At 27.0% G+C, this 23,722-nt stretch overlaps 3 protein-coding genes across 3 annotated transcripts in view; all 3 read left to right on the top strand.

The window, feature by feature from the left end:
* The first annotated feature begins 1,355 nt into the window (after positions 1–1,355).
* On the top strand, positions 1,356–3,448 carry LOC105115112 (beta-1,2-N-acetylglucosaminyltransferase II). The gene has a single exon (XM_011011903.1). The coding sequence runs from the start codon at positions 1,960–1,962 to the stop codon at positions 3,280–3,282; it is 1,323 nt and encodes a 440-aa protein (XP_011010205.1). The 5' UTR covers positions 1,356–1,959; the 3' UTR covers positions 3,283–3,448.
* A 2,450-nt stretch (positions 3,449–5,898) lies between these two features.
* LOC105115111 (LOB domain-containing protein 1-like) lies at positions 5,899–7,863 on the top strand. The gene is made up of 2 exons (XM_011011901.1): positions 5,899–6,993; positions 7,387–7,863. Exons 1-2 carry the CDS (start codon positions 6,814–6,816, stop codon positions 7,723–7,725), a joined length of 519 nt encoding a protein of 172 aa, XP_011010203.1. The 5' UTR covers positions 5,899–6,813; the 3' UTR covers positions 7,726–7,863.
* Positions 7,864–23,560: 15,697 nt separating this feature from the next.
* Positions 23,561–23,722, top strand: part of FRS10 (FAR1-related sequence 10) — a 3,344-nt gene continuing 3,182 nt past the window's right edge. The window contains exon 1 of the mRNA XM_011011900.1: positions 23,561–23,722. The gene's annotated coding sequence lies outside the window, so the exon portion shown is untranslated.

The following is a 23,722-nucleotide window of genomic DNA, read 5'->3' as shown; positions in this document are numbered from 1 at the left end:
GTTTAACATACTATTAGTGGATCCTCTAACCTTAACATTTGTTGTTATCATTGTTTAACCCTTACATTGATCTTCCATCTCAAAGTTCTCATCAACTTCTTCTTCTTTATTATTATTACTACTACTACTACTACTACTACTACTACTAGTATTGTTGTTATTGTTGTTGTTATTGCTATTGTTATTGTTTATAATTGTTGTTTATAATTTATATAATTAACATTCCTGTGGTTCGATCCTAGTCTTACCGGGTTATTTATTACTTCAACACTTCTACACTTAAAAAAAACATCAATCTTTTAGTTGTGTAATGATATTTATAATGGCAAATATAATTATATTTTGTAGTGTTAAACTTGTTTTTCTTGAGAAAACTTTTGATAAATAGAGAGAAGATTTTTTAAAAAAAAATTAGTTTTGGTTATAAAGGTAGGATCATATATTTAATTCTTAAAACCTAATTTCATGTAAATGACTTTGTTGTGTTTTAATTTTTATTTTTGTAATTAATAGTTGTTATGGGTTTATTTAGAATTTATAGCTGAGATGGTAAATTCCAATTATAAGGGGAAATTAAGGGGGAAACAATAAGACATGCTAAATGGCAAATCTTTAATAATTTTAATGTTGTTTTTGGACAATAACTAATGGTAGTAAACGAAATTAAACATGGAAAGTAAATTGACAATAATTATATAAACAATAGGATGTAAATTATAACTTATAAAAAGTTAACATGCAAAGCATTCCTGCACTTAAACTATATGATGTTTTTAGTAATTTTCCTTTTATAATTTTTTTTGGAGAATTATATCTTCATAAAATTTATATCATTTCTTTCGAAAAATTCCACTAATATTAAAAAAAAAAACATATTTTTAATCAAGACTTTCTGACTCCTATCTATAACGTTAATTTCATTTCACTTCCATGTAATAAAAAAGACTCAAATAAAAGGATTATAAATACTATATTATTCATTATTATACTAAAAATTAATAACGCATAAAACAAAACTTCTATTCTTCTTTGCTCCTAAATAATAAATTATAATTTTAAGTATTTTTAAAATTAGTAGAGATTTATATTATTATTAATTTTAAAATTTATAAAATCAGCTAAATTACTTATAAGGAAGCTGAAATATCTATATTACTTAAAAATAAAAACTTTTATTTGCATAATTTATTTATTATTATCAATAAATAGATTTATTTGTGCAAGAAGCTTTCAAAGAAACAGATTTATAAATCTTGTATAGATATTGTGATTAAAAAAAAAACATATTTATTAGCAGCTCAACTTTATCATGGAGTTGTATTTTTTTTCTCAAGTCTTTTAACAGTTTTCAGTCATAAATAAAAAATAAATAAACATACGAAGAACAAGACTTTGGTTCTAACTTCCCAAGTGTCTATTCTAAGACTTGCCTTGTAATTTCCGATTCTTTGATTCCAGCTTGAAAAGTCCCTGATCACCAAGAAAAACTCCCACCCCCACCTCCAAAACCAACCCCTAAAAGTCTTCCTTTGAAGCAAAATGTACTTCCTAAGCCTTTGATCTCAAAACACATTTTTCCTTTGAACCAATCGACATCTCCTTATCTATACTGGGTCTCTGTTTTTTGATCTGCTTATACCTTTTTCATTTCACTATGAACCCTTAAAGGGTTCCTTTTTCTCTCTGGTTTTACGCATGGGTCTTTCTCGTTTTGATCACTAATTTGTGTTGATTTGATCTCCAGAAGAAGCATAAGGAGCTCTCTATGCTTCAATCTCAGCGTTGAAGACTATTTTTGAGGTTTTTGACACCTGCTTGCCGTTTACTTCAGTTTATCTATCTGTTCCCATTCTGTTTGAGCTTCAAGTTTTGATCTTTCTTCTCTACATGGTACGTAGCTATCTTAGAGATGTTGTAGCTGTAATGAGATAGATGTAGTTGATATGTTGTGATTGCATTATGGCTGCAAATTGTAAGAATCCCCGCCCCAAAGCTGGGGCTTATCGCAGATTTTTATCTCTAGTTTTCGTTACTTTGGTAGGGGTTTTGCTGCTGGTTGTTCTGCTTCGAACAAATTCAGTGTCCAATTTTGTGTCACGGTCTCCGAATGAATCATCGGTTAAGGATTTGAGACCTAGGTATAATAACTATTCAGATTATAGATTAATTCTCAATCTCCCCAAACAGAGTGGGTTATCAATTCAATTGGAAAAGCTTAACCAGTTGCGTCCGAGGAATACAGATCTATATCCGAAGTTAGCTAAGAATCATATAACCATTGTCCTATATGTTCATAATAGGCCCCAGTATCTCAAAGTGGTTGTGGAGAGCTTGTCAAAGGTAGTGGGGATAAGTGAGACTCTACTTATTGTTAGCCATGATGGGTACTTTGAAGAAATGAACAAGATCGTGGAGGGTATCAAATTTTGCCAAGTGAAGCAGATATTTGCCCCGTATTCACCCCATGTTTTTCCTGATAGTTTCCCCGGTGTTTCCCCCAATGACTGTAAGGATAAGGATGATGCAGCAAAGAAACATTGTGTTGGGAATCCTGATCAATATGGGAACCACCGATCACCAAAGATAGTGTCCTTAAAGCATCATTGGTGGTGGATGATGAATACAGTATGGGATGGGCTAAAGGAGACAGAGGGGCATACTGGCCATATTCTTTTCATAGAGGAGGATCACTTCATTTTTCCTAATGCATACCGCAACTTGCAGAAACTAGCTACTTTGAAGCCTAAGATATGTCCAGATTGTTATGCTGCAAATTTAGCACCTTCTGATGTGAATTCAAGAGGAGAAAATTCAGATAGTTTAATTGCTGAGCGGATGGGAAATGTTGGATACTCCTTTAACCGGACAGTTTGGAGAAAAATTCATACAAAGGCCAGAGAATTTTGCTTGTTTGATGAATACAATTGGGATATAACAATGTGGGCAACAGTCTATCCTTCTTTTGGCCGTCCTGTTTACACGCTACGAGGGCCAAAAACTAGCGCAGTTCATTTTGGCAAGTGTGGTTTGCATCAGGGTCATGGGGATAAAGGTGCTTGCATTGATAATGGTGCAGTGAATATTGCTGTAGAAGATGTGGATAAGGTAGTCAACATCAATTCAAAATGGGAAGTGCGGTTCTTTGAGAATCAGCCAGGGTATAAAGCTGGTTTCAAGGGCTGGGGTGGCTGGGGAGATGAGAGAGACCGTGCACTGTGCTTGAAATTTGCTGAGATGCATCACTTCAAAAGTACCGATTCTGTTCCGTCATCTGATGATTGAGTTTATGGCATTTTGAGTTCCACGGTTGTAACTGGTGAGGTCTATATTAGTTTATTGAGCAATTTAAAGGGAAGTACTAGAAAATATCATATGTTTGTACTATCATACGATGTTATGCTGAACTCACAACGTAGCTTTAATGAAATCTGGTTTTTGCACTTTCTATGGCCCGTTTTGCTAAAACTTGCTCAAGCATTTTCTAATTGTAAAATCATCCGGAAGAAAGCGGTCAGAATTCGGCAGAATATAGAGCATCATCTACATGTCGATGTTAAATCTGCTCGCCTTATTGTGCCTTTTTTGGTGGACTAATAGCAGTTTTTTTTCTTTTTTTCTTTTTTTGTCTATATGATAGAAATGCATCTGCACGCACATTACAGATGTTTCTGTGTTGCATCTCCTTTGTTTTAAATGCTTGAAGTGGATGACTACTTGAATTATATTCCTTAAAAGACTAAGAAAAAAAAACTTCAAATGGTACTTGCTTGTGGATTTGTGTGTATGATGTAGATATTAATTTCTAATTGGTCGCCCTTCATTTGAGAAATGACTTGAATAGCTTTCCATCTTTTCCTCAACGTTCATCCCAAATTAAATTTATGGTTCTTCCAGATAGATGATAGGCATTTTAGGATGACTTATCGTTAGGTGGGCAATGAACGAGGCAATAGTCTAACTCTTTTAAACAAGGATCAATCGAGTATTCTTAAGGTTCCTTCTACATCTTGCTTGTACATAACTTGAGGAAGGATTGAGTTACACAGTGTACCAATCAAGTGTAACTCTGTGGCATTTATATACAAGAAGGAATTACAAGGAGTAAGGCATTGTACTTCTAGAATAGAGTTAGGACTTTAAGGTTGGTCTAGCAAACACATATGATGTCTATGATTTAGATTTGTTTCTTTTGAAATATTGTGAAAGCTATTTCTTCTTCAACTAAGTAGAAAGTTTGAATGAAAGAAATATTAAAGAGCTGCCTGGCAAGCCATTTCTTGAAATTCAGAAGGTTCATAAACTTCTTACATGACTCCTTAAGTTACAATCCATAATGGTTTGACTGTCGATTAATGAAGTTGGAGCCAGATCTGTTTTGTTTTTTCCGATCACCTAAATTACAAGGTGACTGAAAATTTGTAGGCATGAGAATTCTACCGCTAATGACATTTATTATGGTGCTTGGAGCTTGATACGAGGCTTTGTTGTGGCATGAATTTATAAAGCAGAATCTTTGTTTAGATTAGACACTCCTAAGCAACAAGAGTCGCATTGATGGAAATCCTTTCTCTTTTGGAAAGAATTGACTGTCTAATTTGTTGACTGGAGTTGTACAATTATGAAATCCTTTCTCTTTTGGAAAAGTCTAATTTGTTCGTGAGAGCATCCAAGAAAGGTTTTGAAATGCGAGTTTTGAGTTTTTGGTTTGAAGAAAGATGTTAAAATAGGTGTTTAAGGTGGATTGAATACAATTTTCTTCATGTTTATCTTGACTGTTGAAGTTTTACAATTATGAAATCCTTTCTATTTTGGAAATGTCTAATTTGTTCGTGAGAGCATCAAGAAAGGTTTTGAAATGCGAGTTTTGAGTTTTTGGTTAGGAGAAAGATGTTAAAATAGGTGTTTAAGGTGGATTAAATACAATTTTATTAATGTTTATCTTGACGGTTGAAGTTTTGAATGTTAAAATTATATTTATTAAATCTAGATGGATTTGAGTTTTGGTTAACCCAGGAGCTAGACCGGTCTAGATTTATTAAAAGATCAGTCAGTATAATGACCCAGCAGACCCCATAACCTTAGTAACTTGGGTGATCGAGGTGAGATCTTTTGTTTTTAATGTAGGATTCAAAACCAATCAATATACATATTTTATGTTCCTAAGAAAAAAAGTTATACTTTTTCAATGTAAGATAAAAAATATTTTAGTTTAAATATTTTAATGTAAAAGAATAATATTAATATATATACTCTATGTTTCCAAAAAAAATTATGTTTTTTTTAATATGGGATTTGAAACTCATTAGTATATATTACTTTATATTCTCAATAAAAAAGTTATTTTTTTTTAGTGTGGGATTTGAAATCCATTAATATATATATATATATATATATATATATATATTATGTTCATAAAAAAAAAACTCATTAGTATATATATTTTATGTTTCCAAAAAAAAAATTATCTTTTTTTAATATGGGATTTGAAACTAATTAGTATATCTACTCTATATTTTTTAAAAAAAAATTATGTTTTTTTAACGTGAGATAAAAAAATTTTAGTTTAAATTAATATTTCAATTTAAAAGCTTAACATAATATCTTTTTAATATAAGATAAAAAAATTTTAAAATATTCTTTTAAATTTCATTATTTATAATATGTATATATAACTTATATTTACATAGATTTTTTTCTTAATTTTTTTATATAAAATATTAAAATTTTATTTTTTTAAATTTTTTCAGGTTCATCTGAGCTAACTTAAAGTTAATCAGGGTTGACTCATTAAACTTGAAATTTGGTTTTTTGGTTGGTGGTCAATTTTTAAATTGGGTTTAATAACTATAGTTAAAATAGGTGTTCAAGATGGATTTAACTTTTATATCCAGAATAATGTGATAACAGGAGAATTTGTATGAATGAATATCTTCAGACACACCAGGGTCAGGGGTATGTCTGGTCTGGGATTGTTGTCTCCCCTGGATTTAACGTTTATAACAAAGATGTTTATTGTCCCAAGGTTTTGTGCTTTCTACTCCTGTAAGATTGGAATGCCGAGCGGGTCCAGCCCATGTGCTGCAGAAAACAAGCTGTGCGCAATGGACCTAGTCCTATCAACAAAGGCAACTCATGAGTGAGTCGGACTGGCACTGATAGAAATAAAATAGCATCATAATTGTGGACTGAGGGAGCTTCCGTACACAACTTGCAGTCTAGTTGCGGTCAAGGAGAGACTTGATAAAAGAAAAAAACGTGATATTTGAATAACTGATATGAAGATGTCGAGAAAATCAAAGTTGGTTGATATTTTTCCACGCCATAGTCGTACATGGTAACAGAGGTGGGAGAAAATTAGCAGATAAGCTTGCTTGACAGTTCCTTCAGCATATTTTCTACACCATCGAATGAGGAGCAGCAGTTAAGTTTGAAGGTGGGTGATTACTTTGACGGGCAGAGACTAAGCTAAAATCATCAAAAGTTTGTGTGGGAAGATCCCAATTTACTTGGTTTAGTACTGTTGTTAGGTCTGCTGTCCCAACAGTTAGATACCACAGTTTTCAACGTTTCGTCGTCATAAACCTGTCCTCAAGCTCGAACTGGCCGCCTCCCTGTATCTTAATTTCTCGCATTAAACCTTTGAAATATAGCATCCTAACAAAATAACAATCCGTTCTTATCAACTTCTTTGCAAGTTAATTAGCTAATTCTCTAGTCTTCTCCTCTTATAAATATGCATAGAGAGAGACACACACACACACACCTGCTTGTAGAACCTGCCTTGCCTACGAAGTTTGCACTCTCTAAATTAATATGAGTTCTCAAGCACTGTCACGAAACAGGGCTCACCAACCATGTGCTGCTTGTAGAATGCTACGAAGGAGATGCGACAGCAATTGCATACTCGCCCCATATTTTCCAGGTGATGAAGCTGAGAAATTTTTTGGGGTTCATAAGGTGTTTGGTGCCAGCAATGTTATCAGAATGATTCAGGTTGAACATCACATATACTTGTCACTCGCTAGCTTAGTTCTGCAGTTTTGTAAGTAGTCTCGTCATGAAATTACTTGTTATTCTCATCAGTTTAAGTTTCCTAGAGGAAACTTCTTTATTTTGATCTTCTTTTTAGTTACAACTTTCTGTTTCTCTTCATCCCTTCTTGTCTCATTATAAACTGTTTACAGCCTAGTCCACTGGATGAATCACAATTCACCTGGTATCACCAGGTTAAAACAAATAAATCTGCTTAATCATCTCCCATCTCATTCGCAAGTACCTAAGACACTTGAAAGTTTAAAAGGCTATTTTAGGGCATCACGAATTCATGGTCATCTAAGTGAAGTACACAATATATATATATATATCTTCGTGTTTTTTTCTGTCCAGATGGTGGAGGAATCAAAAAAAGAAGATGCTGTTAAAGCAATCATCTATGAAGCAAGATCAAGGCTCAGAGACCCTGTATATGGAAGTGCTGGAACAATATTCCACCTGCAAAGGATGGTTGAAGAACTCAAGATGCAGGTGGAATCCATGAGAGCTCAAGTTGTTCAGCTGCAAGAACAAAGAAACCAGTTGTTGGGCTTTCTGATGAACGTCCGTCACCTTGATTCCACCTCCTCGCTTCATGGCAGCAAGTTTGATGGTGGCAATTTCATGTTGGATGAAGATTCAATAGCTTATGATCCCATCACATATTTCACAGAAAATGACTGGACTTTCTGATGGGAAATAAATAGTCCCAGTAAAGTAGTGTTAAACATTTTCTTTCATTCAGCTAGATCTCAGGAAAAATCTTTTAGCACTGTATTTGGAGTATTAAATTAAGAACTGGGTTTTAAAAGTTATGAGGAAATTCATGGGAGCATATATTGAGACTTGGTGTACACTAAGAACGAAGAGCAATACTTTTTTTTTTTTTTCACTTGAAAAGAAATTAAAGTGGGAATTAAAAAACAAACCCCACCACCGTTTTCTACCACAAAATAGACTTAAAAACTGCCAGTTCCTAACTAATGCTTGCTGATCTATGTCCCATCTAAAGATAATTGTATTAATTAACAAACCGCTTAGAGAGTGTTAATGTACGCAAGTTAGATATTACTGCAATAAATTTATTTATTTGTTCTTGAGTTGAAAAATATAAGCATTGGTGCTTGGGTTCTTTGATCTTTTCCACTTATTCATTGATTATTAGAAAATTATTTGAAGATATATGTATTTTTTTTATTACATTATTAAAATATTCTCTTACTCTATACTCAATAAATTTTAGAATTATTGGCAAAAAAAAAAAAAATTACTTTTTATAATTCCCTAAACAGTAAAACTATTTCTTTATCTCCAGATTAAAAAATTGTTGTTGGGTTAATGGACAAGGGTTTTTTTTTTTTATCTTTTTTTTATTTGTAAGCAATAAAAGTATGCCTTTAACCTTAAAAAATAAAATAAAAAAGTTTTGCATTTGGAGTAATTTTGTACTGTTATATTGGTATTTTGTGTAATATTTAATAAAAGTATGCCTTTAACCTTAAAAAATAAAATAAAAAAGATAATGACATATTTTAGTCGTGGTGCGCGCAAGCTGGCCCGGACACCCACGTTAATTTAAAAAAAAAAAAAGTAAGCAAGTAAGGTATATATTATTTATACAATGCAAAATCATGTCTTCTTCCATATTAATGTGGTACATGATAGATTATAGTCGTTGAATTATCATAAGTAGTCATTTGTCTTTTTTTTTCTTTCTTACAAATAAAATATGTCATTATATTTTTTATATTTTTGTTTTTTTAATTTTAATCCTCATTCCTTTAATTTTTTATTTCAGTCTTATTCCTTTTATAGATTTTTTTTAATTTAGTTCATTATTTACAATTTCTCATATGTTTTGTTTTCAATTTCAGTTCTTATTCTTTTAATTTTTTATTTGTTTTTATTTTTTTTATAGATTTTTTTTAATTTAGTCCTTCCATTATAATTTCTCATATGTTTTGTTTTTTATTTTGGTCCATTTTTATCTAGAGCCTTTTGTTGAAGCTTTTTTTTTTATTTCAATTTCATCATTCAATCAAAGTTTTTCTAGTTTTATTTTTTTAATTTAATACTCATTTTTTAATTTTTTTTATTAAAGCTATTTTTAATTCAATTTAAGCCTCCAATTAAATTTTTTTTCACCCTCATTTTTTTTAGATCCTTTTATGTAATTTATTTTTTTTCTTGATTCACCTTTAGAAATTTGATATGTAAAGGATTTAGATATGTGTGATCTTAACATTCTGCATTATTATTTTGAAAAAAAATATTATTTTATTTGTGTTTGATTTTTCAAAATATTATTCTAATACATCTAGGGTTTTTTTATACAAATGAACTTATTTTTGAAAATCAAAAATATTTATTTTTAAATAATATTATTAATATGCTAGGCCTTGTGTAATATTTGTTTAGAGTGTATGTTTATTCAATCAGCTTTATTTGTGTTTGCTTTTTAAGTAATGATTTTTTAGGGTATGAATTTATATTTTATTGATTTAAATAAAAAAATTTAGTGAATAAACTTGGGTTTGACTTATTAGTTATCAATTGATTGTTCATGGATATATGTATTTTTTTAAATAATAAAATAACTAAATTTCCCTTCAATTAAAAAAAAAATAGAATTGTTGATCAATTATGTATTAAAATACTTTAAAAATACAATTTTGCCCTTTGATTTAAGAAAAAGTAAGTCAAATGCCTATGTACTTTTTTATCATTTCAAAGTGGTTTTATTGTCAATTCTAAATTAATGGAGGGTATTTTAGTTTTTTTATTTTAAATAATTAATATAAATATTCAAAAATAATTCTAATCGATGGAAGTTGCTAGCACATTTTGGGTGATGCTTATAGCCCTTTCTAGTAGTCAAACTTATCATTCCATAGTATTGTTGAAAGCATTTTCATGTCCTTTTTCTTTTCATGTGGTGCATATCAATAGAGATAGAGTAATTTGTCATTGATAGACCTTTACATTTTTTTTCTCTCCCCTTACAATGTACTAGTTAGTCCTTTTTATTTTTAGTATTTTTATTTTAATTCTTATTTTTTTATTTCTAATGTTAATTATTGATCTTTTTATAAAAGTTTTATTTGTTCTCAATTTAGTCATTTAATTATATTTTTTTATATATTATTTTTACCAATTTGTTCCATATTATTTTCTTAATTATTTGTCTTTGTTCCTTCCATAAAAGTTTATGTTCATGTTGTATTATTTTTTTCAATTTGGTCTTCATCATTTTGGTTTTTTTCCTTTTGTTAAAGTTTTGTTTTTCAATTTAACTCTCAAATAAAAAAATTTAGGTTGCCCTCTAATTTATTTCTTATTTTGGTTTCACCTTCATTTTTTTAATTATAACTTTTTTATAGATAATTTTCGGTATTTGATTTTTTTCTCAATTTTATTTTTTAGCGTTTGATTATTGAGAATTGTACTTCACAGTTTTTTCATTCATGGTGCTTTTAATCTAATGACCTAAGTCATAGATTTGACATGTTAACGCGGGTCAACATTCTTTTTTTGTTGCTTTTTTTTTTTCTATTTCATTGTTCAACATTATTATTTTTTTAAAAAAAGATTAGCTTTGTACTTTCCTTCAATTTCTTTTTTATTGAATTATTTGGTTCTCATAACTTGAATCATTAGTTTTATGGGTTAACCAGAGTTAACTCATTTTTTATTACTTAGGTTACATGTTTATCATACTAACTCGGGCTGACTCGAGCCAAGTATTTTTTTTGTTCATTTTTTATCCAATTTCATATTTCCAATAGTTTTTTTCCAAGTAATCATGGTATTTGAGTTTTATAAAAAATTTATTTCTTACTATGCTTATCTATTTTTTACCATCTAATTAAAATAAAACCAATTTGTTAAATCTAATTGAGGCTGTGACCAAGTCATTTGTTTTTCTTATTTTTTAATGCATTTGCATCACTTAGACTATCATTTTCTTTTTCCTATTTTTTAATTTTAATTTTGGTTTTTATTTTAATTAATACATTTTCTTAACATTTCTTTTTTAAAAATATTTTTTTAGTTTATTTTTCAATTATTATTCTTCCTTTATGATTATTAATATGTCTTTACATAGATGAAATTGATTTTTCAAAATAAAAATTTTTATTTTATATTATTTTATATTATTTTGTCTAGAATTACACAGAACGATATCATTTTGAATAAAATAAATCATTTTGGTCAAAACACACCTTTTCATTTAAATGAAACAAAATCATTTTGGTAACCTTATGTTAATTAGGGTTTGAATTTTCATTTTTATAATTTTATATTTCAATTTTTTGAATTGATTCTGATTATAAGAATTAATTTAATTTTTTAGCGCTTTTTCAATATTGTCCCTAGCTTGGATATTTTTAATTTTGTCTCTAATGAAACTTCAAACTTCTAATTTCTTCATATTCACCCCTATTTTAAACCAAATTTAGTCCTTAAATATGTGGGCCTTTTGTAGAGAGGTCTTTAGTCTTGAATTTTTTAAACTTAGCCTTTAATTAAGCCTCAAACTTTGATTTTCTTGCAATCTCACCCTTGATTTCATCTTATTAAGCTTGTAAAAGTTAAATTTAATCCTTCAAAATTTTAATCTTCTCAATTAAGCCTAACTTAGGCTTTCAAATTTGATTTTTCACCAATTAAATCTTTAATAGAATTTATTTGACCAATTAAAAGTCTAATAAAATCCTTGCACTTAATTAATTATTTTAATTTTAGAACAAATTACTTTTTAAACTTAATTAAATCTTTAATTAGACTCATGGTTAAATTAAACCAACCTATTAAAAGTCTAATTAAGTCTTCAAACTAATGTTTTATGCAAATTTGTTTGATATACACTTAAATTAACTTTGAATTTGCATTGTGCTTCACATAAAGGTCCTTCAAAGGTGCAAATGAATTTTTAATTTCATCAAAGATTCATTTTGGTTTCTAATTAGCACTTAAAAGTATATTTTTATTAAAATTTTATATCATCATTTTGCACTTGGAGTATCAATAACTCCTTAACTACAATATATTTTATAATAACAAGTTTGATAATATAAGTCACCTTTAATTTATGGTAAATATTTATTTTAAATGTAGACTTATTACATATATCAAATGATTAATTAATGAGTTTAACTATTGAAATTGAAAAGATAGAGAGAGCTAAGTTTAGAAAATAGATGCTAGTTGAATTCAAATTGGAGCACCATTAGGTTATTGGATCATAATTGGAGTTGTAGAACTTAGATTTAAGTCTAGTTTATATGAATAGAAAGCTAAGAGACAGATATATAATTTTCATAAGAGTCCAAGATTCAAAATGATTGTTTTCAAGTTCAAATTGTAGCAACAACAGAGAAGTTAAAATATGTCCTACAATCTGAACATTGTTTAGTGTTCAGTCATATTTTGAGTTTTAAATGTCCAAATAACCTCATTCTTATTTTGTTGGAAAGCTGAGACAATATCCCAGAACTTTTATGAAAATTATATGTTCAAATTCTAATGTTAACAATAATATTGTCTGAAGAAAAGAAGATAAAAATTGTTATCAAATCAAGAGGTAACCATCCACTCAACAATTAGTCATCAAATCAATAGTTCTAAAATTTGGTTTATAAAAGGAGTCATTTGTCATGCATTTAGACATCTTGATTTTCAGATCAAGATCATGTTTTTGCTCTATCTCTTTATATTTTTGTAATGCTTAAATTTTTCTTTCATTAATATCTTATTTATGCTTTTTATTTCCTTTACTATACTTATATAATTATATTTTTATATTGTTTATCTATGTTTCTCTTAATTATAATATTTAGCTAAGTTTATTATATCAAAGTTAAAAAGTTACACTAATAGTGTAAAAATAAGTATAGTATAAACTCAATATGAATTTTAATATTTGATACTAATATGTTTTGTATTTATTAACTTACTCACTCTTAATACCTTACTTATTAAATGGTTAATCTAGTTTGTGTTAAACAACCCTTAGCACAATAAATACTCGGCATTTTCATAGTCCAATTGTATAGTATAACCGACAATTATGCTATGAAAGGAACTTGATTTGTTGTTAACATAAGTTATCATCATTAATATCCTATAACATTTATAAGTATTGGCATTACTCAAATAAAATAATTAATATAATTATATTAATAAATTATAATCCGATTAGAACTTTCTTTGTATGTGGTTTCCAGTTGAATAATAAAAAGAGTTTATATTATATTTATTTGAAATACCATTAGTGGATCCTCTAATATTGATAATTATTTTATATTTGTTTAAATCATTACATCAATTTCACTTCTCAAATCTATCTTCAACTCTTTTTTTATTATCATCTAGTTTTTTATTTATAGTTTATATAGTTAACCTCTCTATGATTCAATCTCAGTCTTACCGGGTTATTTATTACTTTGACACTCTTATACTTAGAAGAAGATATCAACTTTTTGATCGTATCAGTATCTTTATCTCTTATTTATTCATTTAAATCCTTTTTCAACATGTCATTGCCACCAAGTCATTTTTTTTTTAAGTAAAAGACAAGTTTAGGAAACTTAAAATTAGGTGATAACTATCAATATTGTAGTTATTAATTCTTTAAATAAGATTTCAAAACTCAATTTACATTGGCTAAGAATCTCATAATCAATATTACTTTAAAATAGATAAAACATTTTCTCTAATTCACCTAAGTGATGAATCATCTCGTCATAATTTAAATATCTTCAAATAGTTTATGTTATATTGCATATTTTTTTTATTTGTTACCCTTAATTTAAATAACATATGATCAAAATCAGAACATAACACTTCCTATATGAGATAACTTAGTAATTTCAAGTTTAAAAATTAATTACATAACTATCACGTGAGTTTTTTTTTATAGAAATAAATTATCTCTTCATATAGAATTCTCTTACTGATTAGTTCAGTATATATGTCATATAATAAGCAATTGAGTATCCTTCATACCTTAGTTTTTTCTATTGTATTTTATCCTCATTCATTTAATTTTTATTTTTTTACTACAACAAATTTTTTAAATTATTTTTTTATTTCATCCTTTATATTAAATTAATTGAGAATTGTGCTTCTTGATTGAGTTTAAGTCTAGAATTTCACGAGGTGTGAGTTTAAGAAATTAACCCAGATTTTTTTTTTAAGCTCATGTTTTTTCAGCTTCATCCTTTAATATTTATTTTATTATAGATTAAGCTCTGATATATTTTTTATTTTCTTTCTATAGGATTTTTCACTAATATTAAAATAACTCGGGTTATCTCAAACATTATTATTTGTTGTTCTTTGTGGAATTTAGCTTTTTTTTAAAAAAACATTTTTAAATTAAATTAAATTTTTTTGAAGATATGATACTCACTTTATAATATTTTGTTTAGTGAACTTTTCAAGCCATTACTTTAATGGCGCTTGTAGTTTTTTTTGTTATCATTATGCAACTATTTACAGTGATAGTATAACGTAAGTTTTTTTTTTTGTGGTAGGCAATGTTTATAGCGGAGCAATTTTAAATCTCTAACATATTTTGTTTTTATAAAAAAATATGATATTGATTTAGAATTATTGGCAAAAAAAAAAATTTAACTTTTTATAATTCCCTAAACAGTAAAATTATTTCTTTATCCCCAGATTAAAAAATTGTTGTTGGGTTAATGGACAGGGTTTTTTTTTTTCATTTTTTATCTTTTCTTTATTTGTAAGCAATAAAAGTATGCATTTAACCTTAAAAAATAAAATAAAAAAGTTTTGCATTTGAAGTAATTTTGTACTGTTACATTGGTATTTTGTGTAATTAATGAGCTCGTGGAGTTATTTTAAAATTTTTAATATTTATTTTTTAATTTTTAAATCAAAAAAATTATTGAACCATGTTCAATACACGTCAATGAACCAATAAGGTCTATATTATTTAGATACTGCATAGAATATTATTTTGCAGCCAAATCTAACCTTTTATCAATCTAACCTTTTATCATTTTTCTAAATGCAAAATCATGTCTTTTTTCATATTAAGTGGTGCATAATGGATTACAGTGGTTGAATTATCATAAATGATCATTTTTTTTTCTTTTCTTTTCTCTGTCCTGACAAATAAAATATGTCATTATCCTTTTTATATTTTTGTTTTTCATTTCTTTAATTTTTTATTTCAGTCTTATTCCTTTTACAGATTTTTTTTTCAATTTATTCCATTATTTACAATTTCTCATATATTTTGTTTTCAATTTTAGTTCTCATTCTTTTAATTTTTTATTTGTTTTTATTTTTTTATAGATTTTTTTTTAATTTAGTCCTTCAATTATAATTTCTCATATGTTTTGTTTTTCATTTTGGTCCTTTTTTATCTAAAGCCTTTTGTTGAAGCTTCTTTTTTTTTTTAATTTCAATTTCATCGTTCAATTAAAGTTTTTCTAGTTTTATTTTTTTTAGTTTAATACTCATTTTTTTATTTTTTTATTAAAACTATTTTTAATTCAATTTAATCCCCCAATTAAAGATTTTAATTTGCCCTCCAATTAATTTTTTTTTCACCCTCATTTTTTTTAGATCCTTTTATGTAATTTATTTTTTTTCTTGATTCATCTTTCAAAATTTGATATGTCAAGGATTCGGATTTGTGTTATCTTAACATTTTGCATTATTATTTTGAAAAAAAATATTGTTTTGTTTGTGTTTGATTTTTCAAAATATTATTCTAATACATCTAGGGTTTTTTCATACAAATGAACTTATTTTTGAAAATCAAAAATATTTATTTTTAAATAATATTATTAATGTGCTAGGCCTTGTGTAATATTTGTTTAGAGTGTATGTTTATTCAATCAGCTTTATTTGTGTTTGTTTTTTAAGTAATGAGTTTTTAGGGTGTAAATTTATATTTTATTGAATTAAATAAACAAGTTTAGTAAATAAACTTGGGCGACTATCCCATTTTATGTGATTGAATATCTTGATCTACATTTATCTCTCTTTCTTTTTTCAATTTCGCTTATGGCTATTATTATCAAAGTTCTTTTTATCAATTTACATAAATGGTTATCAATTTATTTAATTAGATATTTATATAGGTTTTTTTATTTATATTTTGAATTTTTATGTAAAAAAACATATTGAAGCAATCTATATACCTACTATTTTTTTGAAAAAAATAATTTATAACCTGTTGCTAAGTGTGAGTTAGATAGCTAGTAAAATTCTAAAATATATAAGGAAATCAATATATATATATATATAGACAAAAAAAATATATATTCATTGCAACCATGAAATTACAATTTTGTTCTTGGAAGAAAAATTAGGAAGCCATGGTGTTGGATGTAGTTTAGTCTTTTTGCTTGACTTATTAGTTATCAATTGATTGTTCAGGGATATATATATACATTTTTTAAATAATAAAATAACTAAATTTCCCTCCAATTAAAAAATAGAATTGTTAATCAATTATATATTAAAATATTTTAAAAATACAAATTTTCCCTTTGATTTAAGAAAAAGTAAGTCATATGCCTATGTACTTTTTTATCATTTCAAAGTGGTTTTATTATCAATTCTAAATTAATGGAGGGTATTTTAGTTTTTTATTTTAAATAATTAATATAAATATTCAAAAATAATTCTAATTGATGGAAGTTGCCAACACATTTTGGGTGATGCTTATGGCCCTTTCTAGTAGCCAAACTTATCATTCCATAGTATTGTTGAAAGCATCTTCATGTCCCTTTCCTTTTCATGTGGTGCATATCGGTAAAGATAGAATGATTTGTCATTGATAGACCTTTATGTTTTTTTTTTCTATCCCCTTACAAAGTACTGATTAGTCCTTTTTATTTTTAGTATTTTTATTTTAATCCCTATTTTTTTATTTCTAATTTTATTTATTGATCCTTTTATAAAAGTTTTATTTGTTTTCAATTTAGTTATTTAATTATATTTTTTATATATTATTTTTACCAATTTGTTCCATATTATTTTTTTAATTATTTGTCTTTGGTCCTTCCATAAAAGTTTAAGTTCATGTTGTATTATTTTTTTCAATTTGGTCCTCATCATTTTGGTTTTTTTTCCTTTTGTTAAAGTTTTTTTTTTCAATTTAACTCTCTAATAAAAAATTTTAGGTTGCCCTCTAATTTATTTTTTATTTTGGTTTCACCTTCATTCTTTTAATTATAACTTTTTTATAGATAATTTTCAGTATTTGATTTTTTTTTCTCAATTTTATTTTTTAACATTTGATTATTAAGAATTGTACTTCATAGTTTTTTCATTCATGGTGCTTTTAATATAATGACCTAAGTCATAGGTTTAAAAAGTTAACGCGGGTCAACATTCTTTTTTTGTTGCTTTTTTTTTTATATTTCATTGTTCAACATTAATATTTTTTTAAAAAAAGATTAGCTTTGTAGTTTCCTTCAATTTTTTTTTTATTAAATTATTTGGTTCTCATAACTTGAGCCATTAATTTTATGGGTTAACTAGAGTTAACTCATTTTTTATTACTCAAGTTACATGTTTATTATACTAACTCGGGTTGACTCGAACCAAGTATTTTTTTGTTCATTTTTTATCCAATTTCATATTTCCAATAGTTTTTTTCCAAGTAATCATGGTATTTGAGTTTTATAAAAAATTTATTTCTTACTATGCTTATCTATTTTTTACCATCTAATTAAAATAAAACCAATTTGTTAAATCTAATTGAGGCTGTGACCAAGTCATTTGTTTTTCTTATTTTTTAATGCATTTGCATCACTTAGACTATCATTTTCTTTTTCCTATTTTTTAATTTTAATTTTGGTTTTTATTTTAATTAATACATTTTCTTAACATTTCTTTTTTAAAAATATTTTTTTAGTTTATTTTTCAATTATTATTCTTCCTTTATGATTATTAATATGTCTTTGCATAGATGAAATTTATTTTTCAAAATAAAAAGTTTTATTTTATTTTATTTTATCTAGAATTACACAGAACGATATCATTTTGAATAAAATAAATCATTTTGGTCAAAACACACCTTTTCATTTAAATGAAACAAAATCATTTTGGTAACCTTATATTAATTAGGGTTTGAATTTTCCTTTTTATAATTTTATATTTCAATTTTTTGAATTGATTCTGAATCAATTCAATTTTTTAGCGCTTTTTCAATATGGTCCCTAGCTTGGATATTTTTAATTTTATCTTTAATTAAACTTCAAACTTCCAATTTCTTCATATTCACCCCTATTTTAAACCAAATTTAGTCCTTAAATATGTGGGCCTTTTGTAGAGAGGTCTTTAGTCTTGAATTTTTTAAACTTAGTCTTTAATTAAGCCTCAAACTTTGATTTTCTTGCAATCTCACCCTTGATTTCATCCTATTAAGCTTGTAAAAGTTAAATTTGGTCCTTCAAAATTTTAATCCTCTCAATTAAGCCTAACTTAGGCTTTTAATTTGATTTTTTACCAATTAAATCTTTAATAGAATTTATTTGACCCATTAAAAATCTAATTAAATCCTTGCACTTAATTAATTATTTTAATTTTAGCACAAATTAATTTTTAAACTTAATTAAATCTTTAATTAGGCTCATGGTTAAATTAAATCAACTTATTAAAAATCTAAGTAAGTCCTCAAACTAATGTTTTATGCAAATTCGTTTGATATTCAATTAAATTAACTTTGAATTTGCATTGTGCTTCACATAAAGGTCCTTCAAGGGTGCAAATGAGTTTTTAATTTCATCAAAGATTCATTTTGGTTTCTAATTAGCACTTAAAAGTGTATTTTTATCAAAGTTTTATATTATCATTTTGCATTTGGAGTATCAATAACTCCTTAACTACAACATATTTTATAATAATAAGTTTGATAATATAAGTCACCTTTAATTTATGGTAAATATTTATTTTAAATGCAGACTTATCACATATATCAAATAATTAATTGATGAATTTAACTACTGAAATTGAAAAGATAGAGAGAGCTAAGTTTAGAAACTAGATGCTAGTTGAATTCAAATTGGAGCACCATTAGGTTATTGGATCATAATTGGAGCTGTAAAACTTTGATTTAAGTCTACTTTATATGTATAGAAAGTTAAGAGACGGACATACAATTTTCATAAGAGTCCAAGATTCAAAATGACTGTTTTCAAGTTTAAATTGTAGCAACAATAGAGAAATCAGAATCTGTCCTACAATCTGAATATTGTTTAGTGTTCAGCCATATTTTGAGTTTTAAATGTCCAAATGACCTCATTCTTACTTTGTTGGAAAACTGAAACAATGTCCTAGAAATTTTAATGAAAATTATATGTTCAAATTCTAATGTTAACAATAATGTTATCTGAAGAAAAGAAGATAAGAATTGTTATCAAGTCAAAAGGTGATCATCCACTCAATAATTAGTCATCAAATCAATAGTTCTGAAATTTGGTTTATAAAAGGAGTCATTTGCTACGCATTTAGGCATCTTTGTTTTCAGATCAAGATCATGTTTTGCTCTATCTCTTTATATTTTTGTAATGCTTAAATTTTGTTTTCGTTAATCTCTTATTTATCCTTTTCATTTTCTTTACTATACTTATATAATTATATTTTTATATTGTTTATCTATGTTTCTCTTAATCATAATGTTTAGCTAAGTTTATTATATCAAAGTTAAAAGGTTACACTAATAGTGTAAGAATAAGTTAGTATAAACTCAACATGAATTTTAATATTTGATACTAATATGTTTTGTATTTATTATCTTACTCACTCTTAATACCTTACTTATTAAATGATTAATCTACTTTGTGTTAAACAACCCTTGGCAGAACAAATACTCGGCATTTTTATAGTCCAACTGTATAGTATAATTGACACTTATACTATGAAAGGAACTTGATTTATTGTTAACATAAGTTATCATCATTAATATCTTATAACATTTATAATTATTGGCATTACTCAAATAAAATAATTAATAATATTAATAAATTATAATCCGATTAGAACCTTCTTTGTATGTGGTTTCCAGTTGAATAATAAAAAGGAGTTTATATTATATTTATTTGAAATACCATTAGTGGATCCTCTAACATTGATAATTATTTTATATTTGTTTAAATCATTACATCAATTTCACATCTCAAATCTATCTTTAACTTTTTTTTTTATTATTATCTATTTCTTTATTTATAGTTTATATAGTTAACATCTCTATAATTCAATCTCAGTCTTACCAGGTTATTTATTTCATCGACACTCTTATACTTATAAGAAGATATCAACTTTTTGATCATGTCAGTATTTTTATCTCTCATTTATTCATTTAAATCCTTTTTTAACATGTCATTGCCACCCAATCGCTTTTTTTTTTTTTAAGTAAAAGACAATTTTAGGGAACTTAAAATTAGGTGATGACTATCAACATTGTAGTTATTAATTATTTAAATAAGATTTCAAAACTCAATTCACATTGGCTAAGAATCTCATAATCAATATTACTTTAAAATAAATAAAATATTTTCTCTAATTCACCTAAGTGATGAATCATCTCGTCATAACTTAAATATCTTCAAATAGTTTATGTTATATTGCATATTTTTTTATTTGTTACCCTTGATTTATACAACATATGGTCAAAATCAGAACATAACACTTCCTATATGAGATAACTTAGTAATTTTAAGTCTAAAAATTAATTACATAACTATCATGGAGTTTTTCTATAGAAATAGACGATCTCTTCATATAGAATTCTCTTACTGATTAGTTCAGTATATATGTCATATAATAAGCAATTGAGTATCCTTCATACCTTAGTTTTTTTTTATTATATTTTATCCTCATTCTTTTAATTTTTATTTTTCTTACTACAACAAATTTTTTAAATTATTTTTTTTATTTCATCTTTATATTAAATTAATTGAGAATTGTGCTTCTTGATTGAGTTTAGGTCTAGAATTTCACGAGGTGTGAGTTTAAGAGATTAATCTAATTTTTTTTAAGCTCATGTTTTTTTAGCTTCATCCTTTAATATTTATTTTATTATAGATTAAACTCTGATATATATTTTTATTTTTTTTATAGGATTTTTTACTAATATTAAAATAACTCGAGTTATCTCAAACCTTATTATTTGTTATTCTTTGTGAAATTTAGCTTTTTTTAAAAAAAATTATTTTTAAATTAAATTAAATTTTGTTGATTAAATATGAAGATATAATATTCACTTTATAATATTTTGTTTAGTAGACTTTTCAAGCCATTACTTTAATAGTACTTATAGTTTCTTTTGTTGTCATCATGCAACTAGTAGTGATATTATAACCATCTTGGTAATTTTTTTTTTTTTGTGGTGGGCTTATAATTTTAAATCTCTAACATATTTTGTTTTTTTCTGAAAAATATAATATTGATAATTTAGTTTTTTATAATTAATTATTAATATTTTTTGTTTGTTTTATTTATTATCAATACTATTTAATTATATTATTAAATAAACCCAATTTATGAAACTAGATTAAGTTAATGAGTAAGCATTATGTATATTTATTTTTTTAAATATTTGTATCGCTTGAAATTTTTTTAATGATGTTAGAAAAATTCTAACCCCTACACAAAGCAATAAGGGTCACTTATATATTGATCGTCGCATATTCCGGCACGATATTCAAAGGTAATTTTCTGTTTTTTTGTATGAATTAAAAATTATTATTTAATATGTGATTCAGGATTATTAAAATACTTAAATATATTAATATTTATTAGAAATTTACAAATAAAATATTAATTATAACTAAACAAATTATTAACACTTTTAATACTCTCTACTTTAAATAAATTACTAATTAAAAAAATATTTATCAAAATCTCAAAATTTTAATAAATTATCTATCAAATCTCAAAATATATAAAAAACATATTAAAAATATAATAAGGTATTTGAACATATACTAATTAAAATATTATTTTTTTATCCTTTTAATTTTATAATCCAACAACTTTTTTTACTATTTTCTCACCCATAACTCCATTTTCTCACCCATAACTCCATGGTTACAAAATAACAAAAATTCAAATACAATTTAGTAAATTACAAAAATAACCCTAAAAATTCCAGCAATTGCTGGGAACATCTTCTGAACCACCGGAACAGTGGTGACCCGTCACCTCGGGGGGCTGCCGCCACTGGCTGCGCGTGGGTTCACGCACTTCCCCGAGCGAAGAACAAGAGATCGGTGGATCATTGACGTTTTCTCCTCCTCTCCCTTTCTGCACCGGCGGTGATACCACCGTCACCTGCAAAAGAAGAAAAAACGCAAGCAAAGTTTCGGTTCTTCCTCCCCTTTTTAGATCTGCTCTCTTCTGGTTTCTCTCTTTCTCTTGGTTCGTTGGTTTTCCTTCTGCAGGTAACAGATCTGGCGGTTGGGAAGGTCTGATGTACGGCCGGTTGAAGGAGATGAAGAAGAGAGTGGGGGCCGCTGCCTTTCTGTCGGGTGAGGGAGAAGATCTGTGGAAATAGGGGGAGCTTCGCTGGCCTTTGTTCTCTCTGGTTTTTGCCCAAAAGAAAGAGGAGGCGGAGGCTTTGTTGTGAGGCAGACTGGAGATGGATGTAGAGGCCGGCCAGAAGAAACAGCTGCGGGCCTGCTGGGATGGGATGAAAATGGAAATGGCTGGGGGGCTGTGGTTGGCCAGGAGAGGGAGAACGTGGCTGAGGGGGGAAGGAGCAAAAACAGAGAGGGAAAATGTTGGATTCGGGGCTTTAGGCGTGGCTGGCGGCTGAAGGGAGAAGGGATAGTGAGGGAGGTCTGTCCGCGCAGTGGCCGGCCTCTGCGGGGGTCAAGAACAGTGGAGATGGAGCGGTCAAGCTTTCACCGGTACTATGACCAAAATCTCCAAGACCTGGTGGGGCCGCTAGTGGTTCGGGTTAAGTTTTTTTGCTAAGGTTTTTTTTTCTGTGTTGTCCTCATTTTTGTATTTTAAAAATGCTCCTCTTAAATTTTTTCTTCTTTTTTTTATTTATAATCAAAATAATTTGATCCTCCAAATATATTAATCTCTTAATTTCTTTATTAATTTTAATTTAATTTAATTTTTTATATTTTTTAAAAACTAGCAATATCAATATCCACTAAATAAAAAAATTAATAATTATAAAATTAAAGCATTAAAAGCAAAATACTTTTAAAAATTTAATTTTTTTTTAAATTATATTAAAAATACTAAAAATAATGTAAATATATCAAAAATATATTTTTTAAAATTTTTATTATTTTTAATTTTTTTGTAAAAATTTATCAAAAATATTGTAAAAAATTGGATATCAACTATTCCACTAATCATCAAATTCAATGACTGTTAGGCTTACAAAATGGTTAGAGTTGTGCCAAAGCCCATTGAGGCCCACTTAATGCTGACTTGGCCCATAAACTAGGTTACTAGAAGTTTAACAAACTGGGCCCTGATATTTTTTTAAGGATTGAGCCTTGAGACAAACAATTCATTCTTTGTGTAGCATTATTCTATTTTTGCAGAGAGAGAAACAGCAAAAAGGATGTGAAGTGAACTACTGAAAAACTAAAAGGGTTTTGTAATAAAAATAAATTACTTCTTTTTTATTTCGATAATTCATGAATTCTCCACATCATCATCATTATTAGCGATA

The sequence above is a fragment of the Populus euphratica genome, unplaced genomic scaffold (assembly GCF_000495115.2).
Source record: "Populus euphratica unplaced genomic scaffold, PopEup_1.0 scaffold641.1, whole genome shotgun sequence".
Lineage (NCBI taxonomy): Eukaryota > Viridiplantae > Streptophyta > Magnoliopsida > Malpighiales > Salicaceae > Populus > Populus euphratica.
Note: the sequence above shows the minus strand (reverse complement) of the source record. Positions and strands in the feature narration are given on the sequence as shown.

What these genes read in the sequence shown, in the direction of transcription:
- LOC105115112 (XM_011011903.1), top strand. Translation starts at nt 1,960, where the DNA reads ATGGCTGCAAATTGTAAGAATCCCCGCCCCAAAGCTGGGGCTTATCGC.
- LOC105115111 (XM_011011901.1), top strand. Translation starts at nt 6,814, where the DNA reads ATGAGTTCTCAAGCACTGTCACGAAACAGGGCTCACCAACCATGTGCT. An exon ending in ATGTTATCAGAATGATTCAG is followed by an intron (nt 6,994 to 7,386) that starts GTTGAACATCAC and finishes TTTTCTGTCCAG; the next exon opens with ATGGTGGAGGAATCAAAAAA.